The sequence below is a fragment of the Pteropus alecto genome, unplaced genomic scaffold, assembly GCF_000325575.1.
Source record: "Pteropus alecto unplaced genomic scaffold, ASM32557v1 scaffold129, whole genome shotgun sequence".
Classification (NCBI taxonomy): Eukaryota; Metazoa; Chordata; class Mammalia; order Chiroptera; family Pteropodidae; genus Pteropus; species Pteropus alecto.
In genome coordinates this window covers 740,403-761,704 of record NW_006442597.1, presented here as the reverse complement: position 1 = coordinate 761,704, position 21,302 = coordinate 740,403, and the positions used below count along the sequence as shown (strand labels likewise).

At 33.9% G+C, this 21,302-nt stretch overlaps 2 protein-coding genes across 3 annotated transcripts in view; one reads left to right on the top strand and one right to left on the bottom strand.

The window, feature by feature from the left end:
• CENPP (centromere protein P) overlaps positions 1–21,302 on the bottom strand; it is a 207,293-nt gene that overhangs the window by 91,952 nt on the left and 94,039 nt on the right. The gene's annotated exons all lie outside the window — the stretch shown is intronic.
• ASPN (asporin) lies at positions 276–19,440 on the top strand. The gene is made up of 7 exons (XM_006922797.2): positions 276–669; positions 4,001–4,113; positions 8,139–8,352; positions 9,333–9,443; positions 15,106–15,199; positions 15,677–15,815; positions 18,033–19,440. The coding sequence occupies exons 1-7, from the start codon at positions 378–380 to the stop codon at positions 18,228–18,230; spliced, it is 1,161 nt and encodes a 386-aa protein (XP_006922859.2). The 5' UTR covers positions 276–377; the 3' UTR covers positions 18,231–19,440.

Sequence of the window (21,302 nt, the reverse complement as noted above, 5' to 3'; positions counted from 1 at the left end):
CATATTTTCAACATCTTTGCAAATATTTTATAGGTTACAAAGTACTTCATGAATATACTCTATTTTATTTTACTATTTCCCTTTTAACCATAGCATTGTTTTAAATTTTTTGCTATTATATAATTCTGTGATGAACATCTTTATGCACATTAGAATTATTTCCTGAGATTAGATTCCAAAAAGTATAATAACTGGATGAAAAATAAAGATAATTTTAAAGCTTCCAATGCATATTGCTGAAATGCTTTCTAACATTTTTTATAAATTTACTCTCATACTAGCAATGGATAAGAATGCCATTTTGTTGTATTCTTGTCAGCTCCAAAAAATGTGCAGATGCAAGAATTGTATCTGTTTAAAGTTTAACTTAATCTTCAATGTCTTACTTAGTCTTAGATTGGTCCACTACACAAGACGACATGAAGGAGTGTGTGCTCCTAGTGTTCTTGACTTTGTGCTCTGCCAAGCCCTTATTCCGCCCTTCGCACATGACACTGAAGAATATGATGCTGAAGGACATGGAAGATGAAGGTGATGGTGACACTGACCCTGACAACTCTCTTTTTCCAGCAAGAGAATCAGTTAACCCCTTCTTCCCATTCGATCTGTTTCCAACATGTCCGTTTGGATGCCAGTGCTACTCAAGAGTTGTACACTGTTCTGATCTAGGTAAGAACATATGTCAACTTGTTTTGGAGAATAATGTTATTCTGACAAAATTAAAAGAACAGGAAAAGTTCTCACTAAAATTTCAAAAATCAGCTCATTAACTGTAAATAGATTTTTCATTTAAATTTTTAGAAAGCATAACAAATCCTAAAGTGTATCTCAACTTATTTTAAAAACCTAGAAAATCAGAGGTAAACAATGGCAATTTCATGTATAGAACATTTCCTTTTCTTCCCAAATTTGAACCAAAGTGCTTCATTTTAATTTCCTTCAGAGAGAGTGGATGTTTTTGTGCTTTCTTTATCTTAGTTACCAGATTGAGATTGTGCTCTCTAGCAAATTTCTATAATAACAAAGTAAATTACTGTCCAGGAAAATAAATAGGTTATAGAGTTGTGAAATCTCTAATCTAGACCTTTTAAAGGCAATGCTCTATTTGTTTTGAATGATTTGAGTTTACAATTGTCAAGAAAAGAAGTGGTTGAATTAGATTACTTTCTAAAGTCTCTTATGAATGTGTAATTCTCTGCCAAGTATTTTATTTTTTAAATATTTCTAATGAAGGTATTCTCAGACAGAGGGGCACACTGATACACGACTCAGGGAGAGGGTGTGATTGAAATTCACATCAAGAGTCGCTGTACACAGCTATTTCCAAAGGAAGTGACAGTTCAAATTTGCCATAACGCAGGAAGCCATGGTTTGTCACATGCCTCCCATCAGGGCAACTTCCAGAATGCCTATGAGCAGATGGTGCCTCTGAAATCTTTAGACTCATTTCCTGCTGCTACAGCATTTGTGGCAATACTCAAAGCTTGTTACAATCCACTCCAGAGACTTTAATGAAGTGTGCTATTAAGGGACAAAATGAGAGAGGTGAACAAAAAGCATTCAGGAAAAGAGATTACTATGAGCTAGAATCATTGAGAAACTCTTAATGGACTACATAGGCTAGGAAAAATGAGTTTTAAGCTTTACTTTTGGCATTCTTGTGAAAAGAGGTGAAAGATGAAGCAATATTTGAGAAAAGCTAGTCTGGAAGCACATGAAGAATGAGTGTGGGAAGAGCAGCAGGAAGGAGAAAGGCAGAAGCTGAGACAGACTCTGGTATGAGAAATGATTAGAGTTAAAGAATATCAGAATGAACTGTCATTGCTTAGCTGCATCTCATGCAGGAAACAACTCTACCATCAGCTTGCAGAGTTGGTGCATGAGAAAGTACTTTCTAAAACAAAAATCACAATAAAAAATGTACATATCTACTTTGATACAGAGGGATGTAAACTGAATTGGTTCAGGGTAAGATTGCGACTAAGGAGGTTTTCGTCTTCAACACAGACGATCCTCATGTGATCGTCTTCATATTTGTTCCAGAGCAAAGTCATCTGCTTCAACTTGAAGATGTTTGAGGAAGCACTACATAGCTTTGCTCCAGTACATGACTATCATCAAAGAGCTGAGAAAAACCAAACTACCTCATTACAGACAGCTGCTTGCAAATAGTGTATTCTTGAATACTTTAGCTTTGAAAACTTTATTAAATGAAATTCACTTAAGGCCATCTGTAATAGTCTGACACTTACCTTTAAAATGACATGTCACCATTAGCAATGTATATCGCATCTCCCCTATGACGACTGACAGTGAAAAAAGGTTTGGACACCTGTAGTTCTTTCTCTCTCAGAAAATTAAATTCTTTTCAGAGCCCCTAATTTCATCAGGGGTAGGACAGGGGAAGGTTTGTCAAAGTCTATGTTACGAGGCCCTTCCTACAGGATTTCCAGCTTCCTATAAGACCTTCCACTTCATTTTCTAAAACCCAAATAACCTAACAAAACCTTGCTGTCCCAACAAGTTACCTCCTTTTCCCTCTTCATATCTATGGTCAAACTTCTTAAAAGAGCTGTCAGTTTTAAAGTACGGAGGGAGGCTACAGAGTGAAATATTGATATTCACAATATTTAGATACTGAATTCTTCAATTATAGTTATTAAATATAGCTTCAGGAGTAGGGATGGCTTCACCAAAACTGTACTTATATATCTGAAACTCACTTTAAAATGTATCTTTTTAAAGATGAAGCAATGGATGGACAGTAAGTATAGTATAGTGAAGTGAGAATAGAAAGAGAATATGGGTTTTCACTGTAAAATTCTTTTGGCTTTGTATGTTTGATCATTTCAACAATAAAATATTGCGGAAAAACAAGACCCCATGCTCATCAAGCATAACTATTGTATGGAATGTTTGACAACAAGCAGGGATGGGTATGTTCAGCCATCTGGAAAGCAAAAAAAAAAAAAAAAAAAAAAAAAAAAGGGAAGGTCAGATAAAATATATGAAATAAAATGGCAAAAAAAAGCCCTATCACAGTAATTAAAATAACGATAAGTAGGTTAAACTCACCAATCTCAGATTACACTATCAGAACTAACAAATGGAAGATTGACGATTAAAAAAAAAAAAAAAAAGTAAGGAAACACACCATGTACAGCTCCTGGTAATTTTCTGTTCTCTTTGTTTTTAATTCAAGAGGGAAAAATACATTTAAATTTTTTAAATAATCTAATTAACATTTATTGAGTACCTACACAAAGAAAATGCAGTTGTACCTTAATCTGAGATAGAAAAAGGAAACTATTCTCATACCTGCAGAGAGAGAATGGTGACTAACAGGTGGGCCAAGGTAACTTCAAACTGGAGCACATGGCTAGAAAATAACTAATGCTGTGGGTGATGAATTCAATAAAAGTATACCACACACCTAGATGTCAACAATAGGTATGGATGAATAAGTTTTTATAAATCAAATAATTTGTGACTAATTAGAGAAGCTCATTATTACAAGAAATGGGTGCTAAATTTTTGATAATGTATATGAAAATAATCTAATTCATCTATTTTCTAAGCACAATATTCTACATGTTGAGGCTCTTAAAATGATAAAAATTCACAGACTCCAATTTAGCACTACGACAGCCTGAAAATTTACAAAGCACTTTAATTTTCCTCAGCCAAAAGTGCATCAGCAGAAGCTGTGCCTCAGCTGTCGGTCACTTCCTTGCAGTCGTACTGGCATGCTCTATTTTACTTCCATCTCATGTTACCTTGCAGCAGATGGGCAGTGACAGCTAGACCCTGCTAGACACCTTGTAAAAATAAATAAGTTACTTGAAAAGCTCTTTGGGCCTTTCCAAAGAACAATGTTTTTGTCATCTATCACATGTTAAGTCATCTGTTCCTTAATAGATTTTAACAAACGCACATTTGTAACATATTGGCAATCTCATCTTCAGCATACATGTATGTAACATATTTGTTTATTTCTCAGGTTTGTCCTCCGTCCCAAGCAACATTCCATTTGATACTCGAATGGTTGACCTTCAAAACAATAAAATTAAGGAAATCAAAGAAAATGATTTTAAAGGACTCACTTCACTTTATGTAAGAATATATCCTCATATCTTCAAATATGAGTGAAAATCTCTATCACTGCTAAAGTGATTACTTGTATTTGTTCATGTAAACAAGCCTTACTTTTTTGTGTGACTACTACTTTTGGAATGACAAAATCCCTGTTAATCAGCAGTGTTCGAGTTAATGAAATATTATAGAATTCAATTAATAATTCAATGCAACTGATGTTTGCTGAATAACAGCCTGGTGATAGGCAGTGACCTCAGAATTAAGTAAATAGTCCTTAAATGAGCTTATGATTCATTTAGATAATTAAAGTCATTATACACTAAAATGAATAAGATTATGATTATTTATAGGAACTCATTAGCATATAGTATAAGAAAATCTGTACTCAAACCCACTGACTTAAGGCACCACAAATGTCTAACAGTAACACATGCAATATATTTAATTGACTAATATAAGGCTTTTTTTCTTAGACCTTTAAAGATGAAATTTTTTTCCTTATTATAATTATTAATATTTTAATTTTCTAAGATTTAAAAGATTCTTCTTTCTCTTTTTAACATTTTGGGCCTCTAGATTTTAGCAAGTAAAATTTATAATTTAATTTGGAATTAATTTGTTGGGAGAAGCTGATTCCACACTGTCACAGGCATGGAGTATCATCTCTTCCCCTCAGCATGACGTTAGGGTCTCTTTTCTGCACTAGGCTATAGTGGTAAGCCAATACTGCTCTTCCAGGCCATTTTCTCACATTCTTATACTGTGCTAGAGAGAAGAAGTGTGGATCTTGTCATCTGCAGCAGAGTTATAGCACTAAGAGGGGAAGGCAGAGACACCATGACATGTCTGTTGCTGCCATCCACACAGACCTGTTATCCTCCTGTATCTGAGAGACTTGAGGCGACCCTGCCTGCCCGTTCATTACCCTCAGGTCAGTGCATAGACCCTACTGACCTGTTCCAGAAGGCAAGGAAAGGGGACTATTGAGTTCCATTATGCAAACCAGTGCCTGTCTGTCAGCTGGATGAGCAAGGACAATCAAGCTGATCATGTTCTAGGCATCACAAGGGATGCTCTTTACTAGGCTCTCTTGCTCAATCCACAGGCCAAGCCTGCCTGGAAGGAGTGGTGCCTAAAGGGAGCCAAGTCAACCTCCCTGCAAAGCCATTTTCTTCCCTGAGCTTCCAGACAGTTGAGCTCATGGGCCCTTGATTGCTCCCTTTCCTTTCAAATGTACCATGCACACAGCTCAGATTTGGGTAGGCTCCATACATACCATAGTTGTCATATATACGAGCACCTAGAAGAACATATATTTATCTTATAACAGAGGACTCACTTAAATATTAAGATAAACAGAAATAGCACAATAGACTCCATCAAAGATCCATCCAGTCCACCCTACTCACTTCAGACTACAGATACTTTTGGAGAATGGTAAGGCCATTATTCTATCCTCAAAAGTTGGAAATATAGCCTATGAATGCTTCCACCACTTCTTTAACCTATATTCAGCTATAATCAAAAGAATAGTCATATTTAATACTGAAATTATATAAATTTTTTAAGTCACCATATCATTATTTATTTACATTTTAGGAGTGTTAAAGGGACTTAGTCCACATGTATTTCTGCTAATCACTGGGAAATGAGAATTTAAAAGGTGTCAGAAGCTGTCTTAGGCCTTGTTAATTTTCTTTTAGTCCATTTCTATATAGCATTGTGTTGGGAGGGAGAGCGTTCTACAGTGTAGGGGACCTGGGCTCATATCTTACTTCTCTAAGCCCGACCTTCCTCAGCTGTAAAAGGAGTATAACAATAGCATGGATTTCAGAGTGGTATTTAGACTACATGAGTGAATATATGTAAGGTTCAACACCCAACTATAACTACTATTGTCACCAGCCTAGTGTTTCCAGACTGGCCAATGTACTAATTTAAAGTACTTTTTAAAGTACATACTTTATACTTGAATTGTGGGCATCCTGTATATTTCAAAATATTTATTTAATTATAATATCATCTTATATGGTACCTATTTTTTAAGAGAATCAAAACGTTTAGCTAGTCTATAAATTCTCTATATTATGTTTTAATGGCTTGTTTGGCACTGTGGTTCTTATACAAAGGACAATTCAGCATTAGAGAACACATGAGATCATTATACATATACACACACATATACTCATATTCCTTGTTCACTTTCAGTCCATTATTACAGCCACATTCATCATGAAAAATCATTGTCCTACTTCTGAAAGGCTATACTTTTCTCATCTTCTGTCCTTACATATAACCACATTGTTTGGGACTCTGTGACTACTACTTTTGGAATTTTTATGTAAAAAGCCAACACTGAAAGTACAGCTTAACTGGAGATATTCTGCTCATCTAACTTGCTGGGGCAGCATTTGATGGTACTACATAAAAATTCCTACCCCGTTTTATGTTACTTATACTTCCTTTTATGCAGCTCTGACAACTGTATATCTTAACCAGAGGGGAAAAAGAAAACAAAACCCCATACATGATGATTGGATCTAACTGAAGCACACGTTCCCTTTGGGGCTCCTTACAGTGGCAGCCCACAGGAAGTGCACACAACAGGAAGAACAAAGTGTGCAGGGCCAAGGGGCTGGGCCACGCAGGAGGCAAGTCAATTTTCTTCACCATGCCCACTTCCTCATCACTAAAAGGAAAGAAATAATTTTTGTTAAATTTATCTCATGGGGTTGAGTGTGAGTTCACCAACTTGCCTTCCTTTCCCAGACCCATATTTCAGTATAACCAAAGGTAAAAGGAACAAAATCTTAATTGGCATCATACATTCAGAAAGGAGTACAATTGACCAGTTGGTAACAAAATGTAGTTTCATCTCTTATGCTAGGCTTAACTTTTCTCAGGTAAAAATTTTAACAGTAGTGATATGTCTGAAAGGGGGGTAAGAAAAGGGCGAAGCACAGCACCGACAGTGAAACGAATAAATATAAAAATAAAAGGAGTTTAACTGCCAAAGCATTTGTATTTCTTCTGTGCAACAATAACATGAATAATACCAGAAAGACATATTAACTCAGTCTGGAAATAGGAAGAATGTTATAGAATGGGACTGCAGACAAAATTCATAAAAGGAATTAATCTACAGCTGTTCCCTGAAAGAATGAGAGGATCCAGACTAGCACAGAGGTATAAAAAGTCCTAAGGAATGCTAAGCTACCTGCCATTGCTCGTAGGAAACATCAAAAATTATTTCTGCAAAATCTGGCAGGAAAGCAAGGGCTAAACTATGTTAATCTTGTAGTGAAAATAATTACTAGGGTGATTGACAAGTCCCAGTTGCCAAGGACTTGCTCGGTTTTGTTTCTGAAGTTCTTACATGCCAGCAGACCAAGACAGAGGCAGTCATAATGCTTTATGTGGCATAAAGGGCTTAGCTGTGGAAGTCACAGAGTTGCACTGCTACAAGCACTTTTACTGCGAGGTTGCCTCCTCTAAAGGGTGCTGCTAACATCACATGGAACTGAGAAAGGGTTGAGTCATTCCTTAGGACCCACCACTGTCTCCCAAATGTCTGAAATATGTCTGAGGGTGTTTTGTAGGCGTTTATTCCGACAGGCCTATATTCTGGGAAAGATGGTAAACATTAGGAAAAATGAAAGAAGTGAGGTTTTAAAAGTAGATAATAAAAGCATGCAAAAATGTATTTGGTGTGCACTACACTTAATTTTGCAGAGTACATAGATTTTAAGTAAGATAAAATTAATATCATCAATTACTTCTATGAAAGGAAACGAAAACTGGAGGGGGCCTCAACCGCATGAATGCATCACTTACTCAAAGGCACAAAAGCAATCACTAAAGCTTTTGCACACTGTTCCAATTCAGTAGTTTTTGTTTTGTTTTCGTTTAGATTGGGCTGAAAATTTATTTACATGGTTAATCAAACATGAAATGTTATTATTTGCATTGATTTCCACATGAGTAACTAATTACTATAGAATTACTGCTTCCTAATACGATGTAACTTTTTATGCTTTGTTTAGGCTTTGATTTTGAACAACAACAAGCTAACAAAGATTCATCCAAAAGCCTTTCTAACCACAAAGAAGTTGAGAAGGCTATATTTGTCCCACAATCAACTAAATGAAATACCACTTAACCTTCCCAAATCATTAGCAGAACTCAGAATTCATGATAATAAAGTTAAGAAAATACAAAAGGAGACATTCAAAGGAATGAATACTTTACATGTTCTGGGTAAGTTTTTACAAATGAGACATTTAGAAATTATATGTAATATGCAAAGGTAGAGATTTTTATCATCATTATTAAGACTGATAATTCCCAAAATTAATTTTTTGAATCTAATAACCTTTACCTAGATAAGCCATTTATAAATCAATTAAACTATTGTACAAAATTTATAGCACTGAAAGATGCCTTTTGTAATATACATACACTCCCACTACGAAACACCTAGTTTTTCTGACTGTACCATAATAGGTCAAATCTGTTATTCTTAATTTAAAGGTAGTAGTGCAACATACTCAAATATATTGTAACAAATTAATTCAGATATTGTTTCAAATGTACATCTAACTTTTCCTTATTTGCTTAAAATTATTGAGCTAATGAATTATTTTGTTGCATATTTTAAATTCCACCCTATTTTACTTCTAACTCCCATGGAATAACCACACTCCCTACAATATCCATTCAAAATTCCTAACCAATATTCTCATTCATTTATTTGCTTATCTAATTCAACCAAGTGCCTGGCACTTACTGGAATGTTCTCGATTATATTTCTGTTAACTGAGTAACAATTTCTAAGTAACATAATTTTAAAAGTTTAGATGACAAATAAATGCATACTGGCAAACACATACATTTTGAATAATATGAAGGATGACCTTTTTTTCTAATGTAAAATTACTACAATGAATCCTTGATCATGTTGAACAAATTCATGGTTGGAAGAGAGTATAAGTTGCTAATTTTGTAATTTAAAGCAAAACAGTGACCGTGTTATATATTCCATCCTATGTAATACAAAGCGCTCTTTTTCTCAGACTTACAGAAAGGGGAGTAAATAGACATAGAAGTACATACACTGAATGAAAAAGAGTCTAAGCAATGCTCCTATTTCTCAGAATTTTCTTGGGATGTGTATCTCTGCATTGAGTTTCCTTCTTATATAACACATGTATGCTATACTATGTAATTTCCCCTCACAGAAATGAGTGCAAACCCTCTTGATAGTAATGGGATTGAGCCAGGGGCATTTGAAGGGGTGACAGTGTTCCATATCAGAATTGCAGAAGCAAAACTGACTTCAATTCCTAAAGGTTCGTATTTACTTTATTTAAGATATATTTTTTTAATTGTCATCCTTAAGTGACTATTAATGTGATGTTGTAAACTGTATAATTGTCAAAATCACACTGTAATTAGAATCTTTTTTACCAGTATAGCTGGTTGGAGTAGTATGAAATTTGGTGTTTTCTCGTGCACACATAAATAGCCATATGTGGTGCTTTTTTTTTTTTTGTCAGAGTAAAACCAGAATCTTTTTTAAAAAATTTTATTTTAGTAGTTTCGAGTATATAGTACATTGGTTAGATGTTTATATAGTTTATAAAATGATCCCCCTAATTGCTCTTTCTCTCCTCTGGCTCTCCACTTAGCCAATACATTAATGCTAATGGCATTCCCTATGCTGTGCCCCCCACCCCCCATGACCATCTATCAACTACTAATTTCTACTTCTTTTAACCCTTCACTCCACTCTCCCAACCTCCAAACCTCTCCTTCTGGCCTTCACCAGATTGTCCTCTATATTGGTGAGTCTGTTTTTGATTAGTTTGTTCTTTTTGTTCCTTAGATTCTTCATATAAGTGAAATCACATGGTATTTATCTTTCTCTATCTGACTTACTTCACTCAGCATAATAACTTCTAGGTCCATCCACGTCGTTATAATGGTAGGATTTCATTTTTTTTTTTTAATGGCTGAGTAATATTCAATTGTATATATGAACCATAACTTTTTTTTGTTTGTTTGCTTATTTTATTTGCTTTTGTTTGTGTTCATTCGTTTGTTTTGGTGCCAAAACCCAGGAATGAACCAGAACCATAACTTCTTTATCCAGTTGTCTGTTGATGGGCATTTAGGTTGCTTCCATATCTTGGCTATTGTAAATTGTGCTACCATGAATATAGGGGTGCATAGACCTTTACAAATTATTGTTTTGGTTTTCTTTGGATAAATATCCAGAAGTGCAGTTGCTAGATCAAAAGGTATAGATAACCATTTTTCATTTTTTGAGAAACCTCCAGACTGTTTTCCATAGCAGCTGTACCAATTTGCAATCCCACCAACTATGTATGAGAGTTCTCTTTTTTCCGGCAACACTTTTTGTTCTTTGATTTATTGATGATAGCCATTCTGACAGGTATCAGGTGATATCTCATTGTGGTTTTAATTTGCATTTCTCTGATGATTAGTGACCTTGAGCATATTTTCATATGTCTATTGGCTATAGACATATACTTCTCTTTGGAGAAGTATCTGTTCAGATCTTCTGCCATTTTTTAATTGGATTGTTTGTTTTATTGTTATTGAGTTGTATGAGTTCTTTATATATTTTGGATATTAACCTCTTATCAGATGTATCATCAGTGAATATCTTCTCCCAGTCAGTCAGTTGTCTTTTTGTTTTGTTGATGGTTTACTCTGCCGTACAAAATCTTTTTTTGTTGTAGTCCTATTTATTTTTTCTTTTGTTTCCCTTGCTGGAGGACATATATCCAAAAAGAAATTACTGTTAGCTCTATCAGACAGTTTACTGCCTATGCTTTCTTCTAGAAGTTTTATGGTTTCGGGTCTTATATTTAAGTCTTTAATCCACTTTGAGTCTATTCTTCTATACAGTGTAATAAGCTGGTCCAGTTTCTTTTTTTTTTGCATATATCTGTCCAATTTTCCTAATACCATTTATTGATGAGACTGTCTTTACTCCATTGTATATTCTTGCCTCCTTTGTCATATATTAAGTGAGCATACAGGCGTGGATTTATTTCTGGGCTCTCTATTCCGTTCCATTGATCAATCTATCTGTTTTTATGCCAGTACCATGCTGTTTTGATTACTGTAGCCCTGTAGTATAGTTTGATATCAGGTAGTGTGATCCCTCCAACTTTGTTATTCTTTCTCAAATTGTCACGGCTATTTGGGGTTTTTTATAGTTTGATATAAATTTTAGGATTATTTGTTCTAGCTCTCTGAAAAATGCCGTTGATATTTTGATAGGGACTGTACTGAATCTACAGATTGCTTTCGGTAGTATGGCCATTTTAGTGATGTTGATTCTTCCTACCCATGAGCACAATATATGCTTCTATTTATTTGTATCTTCTTCAATTTCTTTTTTTAATGACTTATAATTTTATGAGAACAGGTCTTCTATCTCCTTGAAACCAGAATCTTTTCTCCCCAATGAGAAAAAACATTAAGAAGAAATAAACTTTTTATTTTCCTTCTCTTTCCTGACATTTACTCATCTACAGCTGTCATTCTTTGAAGTGCCTCTTAGAGGTGAGAATTTTGTAGAGGAGAAAGCAGAGATAGATGCACAGGCACAGAAACCCTTGTCCCAGCTGTGTAGCAGTGGTCTTCCCAGGTCGGCCTCTGAAGCCAGACTAAGATAAATGGCGGCTCTGGCAAGGAAGGGCATGAACTTAGGGCAAGGTGCTCTGTACCTTGTTTCTTCACACAGGTGTTGTGCAGATTAATAAATCAATGCACAGAAAGGTGTGAGGACAATGTTAAATGCCCTCTCATGACATAACTGTTACTGGAATGAGTACCACACTCTTTATTATGTGACCTGAAGCTGGCACCTCAAAGTAAAATACTTAAGTTTGCTACTGGACCAGTTTTCTAAAACACTACCGAAAGCTCCTAGTCTAATGATTTCCTGGATAGGATTGCCTTTCTCAGGACTCATGCTCAAAGTGTTGTTTTCCTCATCCTTGACAAGGGTGTTCTTTCTCTCTGCTATGATGACTACCTGGATCAGAAATAGCCCCTATGGTTAATAACATATTTTTCTTGCACATAGCTGTGTCTTTCAGTATCTGTAGTAAAAGTAACAACTTCACCATAACTCCTTTTCTACTACCCACCAGATCCAGAAGATTAACAAAACAAATGTAAACTAATAATTTAAAAGATACAGCAGAGGTGCTATTATTAATCAACTGATGATCTTTTGCTTAGGAGAAAACCATCTAAAGTGGAAAGATGTTTTTTTTGTTTGTTTGTTTTTTGTGTGTGTGTGTGTTTTTTTATACAGGAAAAACCAGTTTAATTCAGAACTACACAATTAGAAAACCCCTTAATTTAGGTGGCTGTTTTTCTACAAGAAACCAAAAAATGTTATAATATTTACTTTCTCATCTTTAGAACAACAACAAAATACAAACTCTACCTAACAAGTTAAATAATATATAAAATCCCTTCCATATGCTGGAAGCTAACATTGAGTGAAGGTGAACAGGAAGAGGGAGAGACAGCTCAGAGATAAGAGGTGCTGAAGAGAAGGGCACTGTCCCAGAGCTGTGGCTCGGAGGCATCCTGAAGTTGTCATTGCTCTTTAGATTGACACCAGCAGTCTTCCATATACTGCAAAACATCCTGATTGCAATTCTCTTCAAGTTTCAAAGTGTATCTCAAAAATAAAGGTTAAGCTTCTCAAAATTCTTCCAAAGCCTAAAGGAACATTTTATATCTTTAGAAATTTAAACTGGAATCAAATCTGTCAACTTACATAACTACTTCAGCATCTCTATGACATTCAAAATCCAGTTACATTCTTTGTTTTATAATTTATTTGCTAAAATGTTAAGGCTTACTGCCTGTTATAATTCAATCATTACTACCCCTTGTGGCAGAATAAATTAAGACCACAGGGTCCTTACCAGATCTGACAAGTTAACATAAGGAGAGTGAAAAATGTTCTTCTTATTCATCTGGAAAATTTTACTTCATAATAGTATTACGTGGAAAGGGGGAAAGATCCGCTTGAAGATACGGTAGGAAAAGAAATATTTGTACAAAAGTATGCTACTATTTGTTGACAGTCAATGAGCTTCTACCTAAATTCATGTCTTTGCTTATTTATCCAGTGTATACAGATGATACACTTTTATATTTGGTTATCTACTTTTTTTACATCCTAAAGGATGGAACAGTCCCTTCAAGTTCTAGAAAGACAAGAAGTTTTCCTGATACCTCAACATGAACAGAGATTTCTCTTTTTTGATTTGCTACAATATATTCTAGAATAGGTTGGCATACTTTATGATGAATTTTTCTAGTGATTTTTTGTATGTATGATAGATTTGTTCAATACTTAAAGGCTTTGAAAACAAAAACTTTTCTTTTACATACTGAAGTGAGTATATAGTCATTCTATAAATATAATTAAGCTCAACTAATCAGAATTCAAGAAATTAGAACCCTCAGTTTAGAATTATTTTCCTGCTTTATAGTTAGTTATTTACTTTTAAAGTTCAAAGTAGATTCTGGAATCAACATAATTGATATTTATAAAGATGCTTCAATTACCTTTATCATTCTTTATCACTAATATAGGAAGGAAATATTTCAACCAGAGTTGAAAAAAAAAACACTTTTTCCAGCTAGTTAACTAAAACTTTTGGTTGTCAAATGATACCTTATATTTTTAATGCTAGGCATTACATATAATATCAGGTCCTATATAGGACTGATAAAATGAAATTTGACTGAAATTTCTGGTTAGTCTCTTTTATTTCTGCTTCAGTTAATCTGGGAAGGCCTGGGGTCAGGATACACAGGTGTAAAAAGAGAAGGTGCAGACGTTCACAGGGTACTTGCCATGTGCCAGGAGGTACTGGCAGATTAAGTAATTAAGGGATGCTTCTCTTAATTCATGCAGAAACCACTACTAAAAGAAAATAAATCCTGCAATGGACCAAACATATCAAATAGCATAAAAATTCATGTGTTTATTGTGATATTTTACAAATTTCACTGGTCCTCTCTGGGCATTGTACCATTTCTTGAAAGAATCAAGCATTTATGCTGCCTTCCCTATAAAACTGTATTGCATAATAACTAAATAATTGATGAAAGAAAATTCTTTAGAGAAGAATTCCATTTAGTAAATGCATGAAGAATGACAAAATCAGGAAAATCACCATGTTCCCATTCTTAAAGAAGTAATGGATCTAGGGAACAGTCATTAATGAATGCTAAGACCATCAGGTCTAATCTGGTCTCTAGTTCTAACTACCAGGTCATAAGAAATAAGGAGGGGTAGAGGATCATGATGAGCTATCTTGTGGAAGTCATCAGCCCAACCCATAAGTGCGTATCTCAAACAAATCAAAATCTGAAAGAAATCAATAGAAGAGGAAGAAAAAAGAGTAACAGATTTTAAGATATAAAAATCAAATGTATAATGTAAACTTTACTAGGACCCCAACTTGAACAAATCAACTGTAAAACAATACATTTGAGATCATTAAGGAAATGAATATTAGATGACAGTAAATATGTATTGCTAATATTTATTGACATGATGGTTGCGTAAGTAAAAGGTGACTTTATGAGTTAGAGACATCTAGTTAAATCTTTACAGGTGAAATGGCATGTATAGAATTTAATTGTAAATACTTCCACAAAAAATAAGTGAATAAAAACAAATCAATAAGTCAATAATCAATAATCAGTGGGGTAAAGGAAACAAGATTAGAAATATAGAGGATTGTTGAAGCTGGGCAACAGCATGGTGGTTCAAAATACTAGCTCCTATTTTTGTGTATGTTTGAAATTTTACATAATAAAAAGTTTTAAAAAAAAGCAGATGCCTAAAAAAATTACTTGAAGTCTATAATGTGAAACTTAACAATAATCAATACAGCTTGATCTTGATCTAACATATATTTCTTTCCTTATCATCAGAACTACCATCAACTTTATTAGAGCTTCATTTAGATTATAATAAAATTTCAACTGTGGAACTTGAGGATTTTAAACGATACAAAGATCTGCAAAGGTAAAAGTTCCCAAAATCCTAACTCAGAAAGGGTATTCCAATATGATGAAGATATTAATGAAACTTCTTGGAAAATGTGTAGAGGGACCTAATCAAGATTTTCATTGTTGCTACTGGAGAGTGTGAAAAGAAAACTGGAAGGAACTGCTATTATTCTCTCAGTAATGAAAGAGGGCACCAAGTGGAATGAGAAGTTGGCCCTTTTCAAATGTCCCTTTTGTTGACTATAGGTTAAAGAATTTTCTGACAGTGGAGGAGAGGGCTGTTACATACTGAAATAGATTATTAAATAAAACCATGATATACCTTTCTCTGAACATATATATATCATATGAACATATATATATATATACACACACATATATACATATAGATGTATTATATGACAGGTTTACATTTCTAACTCGGTTGTTGTGTTTTCAGCTAACTGTATCATACCATTTACTTAAGAGTTGATGAATTTTATGTTACTTTTAGGCTGGGCCTAGGAAACAACAGAATCACAGATATCGAAAATGGAAGTCTTGCTAATATACCACGTATAAGAGAAATACACTTGGAAAACAATAAACTAAAAAAAATCCCTTCAGGATTACAAGAATTGAAATACCTCCAGGTAAAACATTCTACTCATGTTTCGTAGATATTGTACTTTTGTTTTTATGAAACCTATTAGTACATGAAGCAAAGACCAAGCAAGTAGCAAGGGTAAGTCACACGTAATGACCCTCCAGGTTGTGTGAGGTATTTTATACAGCAGGAAAGTGGTTAGGAGAACAGTTGCTATGGAAACATCAGCTGCAACACTCAGGTACCCATTTCCATCTCTTTCCTTTTCTCCTACTGAAACTGCTAAGGCCATTATGGCAGAGGTACTAGCTAATTTCCCAGCTAATTTCAGGTTTCTGGGTTGGCAGTGGCTATGTAAAGGCAGAACTGGCCATAAAGAAACCAAGTAGGATCACATATCCTTTCATTCTGGAAACATTAAATGAAGACAGGCCACGTAGATGAGGTCCTAGGTATTTTCACCACCAATGTGGTGCTAGATAAAATGTGAGTGTGCTTTTTAAAAAATTCAGCCAGAATATAAAATTAAAAGTCAGTATTTGGAGCATTATGAATTCACATTTCTTGTTCTTCATTATTAGAAATCTTTTCTTTCTCATCTGGAGGGGCCACAGAATCCGTGGAGGATCTGATAAAGCTTTAGATGCTCCCAAGAACAAAAAATGGAGACAATATTTTACACATAATTTTAGTAGTTTCACAGATCTCCCTGATTCTCACCTATGGACCTCAAATTAAGAATCTCTACTTAATCCCATTTTACCTTAGTCCATTTTTCTCATATGCTTTCCTTGCTATACAACATTGTCATCTTTCAAGAGGCAAAACCACATTGAACAAAACTAGGCTTTGAGTCACTTCTTTCTTCTAGATTTCTTTTCTATCTACCTTTAAGTAAGTTTTGTTAAGTGCACTCCTTTGAGACAGAAACTATCGAAATGGATGTGCTATATGCAGATGTTCATTTCAAGGTTACAACTTTTGCTTTGGCTTTTTCAAATGCTACATTTAAATGTCTATTGTTAACCAGTGAGCATGACCTGAGTCTTCCTTTTCTCAAGCTATCCCAACTTTGCGTACTTTACAACTCTGATCCCAGCTTCTGGGCACTCTTGAATCTACCCTTACTCTTGCTAGCATTTTTTTTTTTTTAATGAGTAGAATTATAACACTAACAAAGAACAGAAATCATAAGGATACAATTCAACAAATGTCCACAAAGCAAAAAGACCCATGTCCAGCACTGTTTCCCATTCCCAATGAGGTCAGTGCTGTGGTAAACTACACCTTGCACTGACGCTGAGCTGCCAGGAAATGCCAGGAACCATATAAAGCATTTGTCACAATATCTCCAAAACAGAGGGCAGAGGGGGCTCTAATCTCAAACATAAAAGGTTTTAGGAATGCCTAGAGTTCTCATAACTGGCTTAGATTAATCTTACCAAGACATAAAGGCAGAATCTAAAGGTAGAAATAGTAGTATCTTAGCTTTGCCAGCAAAAGGCTCTTACTTTTTTATATGTCAAAATGCAGTCAATTAAAGAGACCATTTTTAATTCCCAGAAATTTCAGTTGCCAAAAAGGAACAAAGAAGAAATTCAAAGGGATGTTAAAGGGAATGAAGGGAAGTTTCTATACTGTCCATTCTGAGTAATAATTTAATTTTAAAAGGCCTATACACACCTATAAAACTGTATTTTGTCCATTGGTGCAAATAAAGATTTAACTATTGATGCCATATTCCAGATATAGATTTAAGATGTTAACAGATACTCCACTATAAAGCAACTTACAAAAAAAGCAGCTCTATACTTCTCTCTCTCAATCACAGGAAATGCTAACTAACAATTCTTAATCGTTTTGCAAGTCTAATGCTTGAAGCATTAAATTTCATTATTCTGTTCATTTTTAATACTTATTTAACACATATTGTACACATGGCACTGAATTAACCACATACGCACACGTGCGCACATACAAATACTTATGTATATATGTAGAGAAGGAGAGTGGTATGTGCTGACTAGGCAGTGTGCTCTGGGGCCCTGGCATATTTCACACACAGAGCACTTTCATGTATAACAAATGAGGCTGAGTTGTTATATTATTTAATATTTTAAGTGAAATGCATTCGAATCAGTGTAAAACTCATGAAAAATGTTGCCTATGAACAGAATATCTTTTCACATTTATTAGTGTATTTTTAATCTATTCATTTTACATTTACTGTACATTTTTAATCCATTTTTTCCTACTACGACAGATAATCTTCCTTCATTCTAATTCAATTATGAAAGTGGGAGTGAATGACTTCTGCCCAACAGTGCCAAAGATGAAGAAATCTTTATACAGTGCAATAAGTTTATTCAACAACCCAGTGAAGTATTGGGAAGTACAACCTGCAACATTTCGTTGTGTTTTGAGCAGAATGAGCGTTCAGCTTGGGAACTTCAGAAAGTAATAATTAGTAATCGATAATATCCATTTAATACAAAATTCAAAAATGTTACTTTTGGAATACTTGAACTATATTAATAATGGTGGTATTATACATGGAAGCAAAAATCTATTCCCATGTGTTAAGTCCCATGTCTTACTTTAGGACAAAAAATTTCAACAGAATTTTGCAAAACTATTGATAAATCAAGATTGAGAGAAACAAGCATCTATTGCAGTTTTCTTCTACAAACAAATGATTTTGCATATATCTCATGCTTAAACATTCTTCCCCACTAACAAAACAAGAGACATTCAATATTTAACACTTTGTTATCAAGTGCATTTTTAAAAAGAACTGTACTGTAAATGGAATGCTTGACTTAGCTAAATCTGTGCTTTCATTTGCTGTTAGAAAAACAAAATTGACAAGGACAGTAATATGAAGAGGACATTATACTCTCATTATTCTTTCTTTAATAACTCGGGTAGTACTATAATATTTCTAATAATGTTGAAGTATGGTTTAATATAATCTTATTCAAATTCTCATGTCTTAGAGCCTTACTGTCTATATGTTTAAAACTAACCCTTTATAATAAAGTCCTCTGTAAGTGTTCATTACTAACTCAACAGGTGCTATTCACAGAGCTGGTTTTTGAGCTATAGCACATGCTTTTTTAAAAAATAATTATTACTCGATTATAAAACTTCTATAAAATGCATAGTGAGTGTTTACATAAAATCTGTAACTCATATTTTTTATTACCACAGTTATTATAAGCTTTAATAGTATATCAACTGTTAGGTTATGTAACATTGTCACTGCAACACTAAGGAATATTTTCAAGGTGTCCCTTTGTAAGATGTTGGTTGGAAGAGCCTGGACACTATAAATTCTACACCAAATTGTCTCCTCAAATATGTACAGACTGGATAACTCTAAAAAACACACTTAGTTTAACTAATTAGGCAGAGCATTAAATAAAACACACAGAAATTATATAAAATTTAAGAGTATGTTATGTATTTTTTATTGGCATTCAACAGAAGTAAAACTAGAAAATAAGAAAAACATTAAAATATTGGTTTGAAAGAAAACATTTGTGCTTTGCTTTAATTTTTCTTCTCTCACCCAAGAACTATTTTTCAGAAAACTCTAATTGCTATACAACTTTTTAATTTATTTTTTTAAATAAATTTATTTATTTAAATTAGTTTCAAGTCTACAGTACATTGGTTAGACATCTATATAGTTCATAAAATGATCCCCCCAATTGCTCCCTCCCCTGGCCCTCCACTTAGCCATCATATTAATATAAACTGCAGTCCCTGTGCCGTGCTCCCCATCCTCATGTCCAACTATCAACTACTAATTTGTACTTCTTTAATCCTTCACTCCATTCTCCCAGGCCCTCAACTCCCCTATCTCCCCTCTGTCTGTCACCAAATTGTCCACTATATTTGTGAGGTTTTTTTTGGTTAGTTTGTTCTTTTTGTTCCTTAGATTCCACATATCAGTGAAATCATATGGTATTTATCTTTCTCTGTCTGACTTATTTCACTCAGCATAATAACCTCTAGGTCCATCCATGTTGTTACAAATGGTAGGATTTCATTTTTTTTAATCTATACAACTTTTTAAGCATAGTATTAATGCTTATTCTTAATAATAGTACTAAAATGCTCCAAATTATGCCTGTGCTATGAAAGATAGTCATCTTTATGTTAAATGACCTCAAAAACGAGATTTTAAATAACTTTGGAGGTCATAGAAAACATGTTCTTTGCAGAATGTGTGGCAGCTCACTGGTTTCTACCCCACTAGGATGCCAGTAGCACCTGCACCTCACAGCACTGTGTGGCCATTGACAATTTCTCAACAGGGAGTGAGGGATCCAAATAGAAGCTGGTTGAGAACAACTGCTTTATAGAAAATGTACTTAATTTCTAAATTCTGAAGCAAGTTTAGAACTTGGAACAAAACAGCTCTTTTTGTTTAATAAAATTATATCAGTGATGAACAGAAAGAGCCCAGGGATACGGAGCTCTGAGTTGAAAGAACGAAAACAGAAATCTACTTCCATTTATAGTCTTACGCAGATCACAATCTCTTTGAAACTGTCTCATCCTCTATAAAGGGTAGGGTGACAATACTGATCGATTAGATTGTTATGAGGATTGAATGATAAAAATGTATGTGAAATGCTTTGTATACCATAAAGATTCATAAAACATGAGTAACAATTATGCTGGGCACTTACTAACTGACAAAAAAAATTAAAGATTACGAAATCCTTCAAAATAAAAGAATATATTACAATGAAAATCATTCTAAAATTAAATATTTTAATTTTAGGTCATAAAAATAAAAACTGTCATATCATGGCACTTCTAAGAACATACGTTAAAGTCAAATGTTCACTGAAATTTTAAGAATCTATTTCTTAAAATTAATAATTAAATTCATAAGGTTAATGCTAAGGTTAGAATCATCTAAATGAATTAGCCTATGATTTAAGTAGTGGAGCTTAAAGTAGCTAAGTTAAAATTTTTCTGAAAAGACAGTAAAAAATTTTAAATACTAGAAATAATTACTGAAATCACTGCAATTAATTTACTGTACTTAACATTTCTGTTTTTCACCCCACAGCTGTTAACCATTTTTGGTTGTAACTTTACAAAAAAGAAATCACAAATAAAAATTATAAACAACCAAAACTATACTGAAGTTTTCTGCTACCAATCCATTTTATGGTAAATACAAAATATTAGCCATTAAAGTTTGGAAACAAATTAATTACTACAACTTACTGGGTTTATTAAGGATTTTATGGTAAAAAATATTTCAATATCCTCTGACATAATACACTAAAAAAATGATCATTGAATTCATGAATCAGACAATACCTTTAGAAAATCACTTGAAGTCACTAAAACTAAGGCTTTTATTTAAAAAATCATTTTTTTCTTCTTTAAACTATTTTATCATTTTTCTGTCCTTCATAATTCCATCTTTAAAAAAATATATAGAATTGGCTTACCTTGGTCTTAATTATCTCTCTACACACATGTCTGTAACATATTGCAATCGATG

What these genes read in the sequence shown, in the direction of transcription:
- ASPN (XM_006922797.2), top strand. Translation starts at nt 378, where the DNA reads ATGTCTTACTTAGTCTTAGATTGGTCCACTACACAAGACGACATGAAG. An exon ending in ACTGACTTCAATTCCTAAAG is followed by an intron (nt 9,444 to 15,105) that starts GTTCGTATTTAC and finishes CCTTATCATCAG; the next exon opens with AACTACCATCAACTTTATTA. An exon ending in AAGAATTGAAATACCTCCAG is followed by an intron (nt 15,816 to 18,032) that starts GTAAAACATTCT and finishes CTACTACGACAG; the next exon opens with ATAATCTTCCTTCATTCTAA.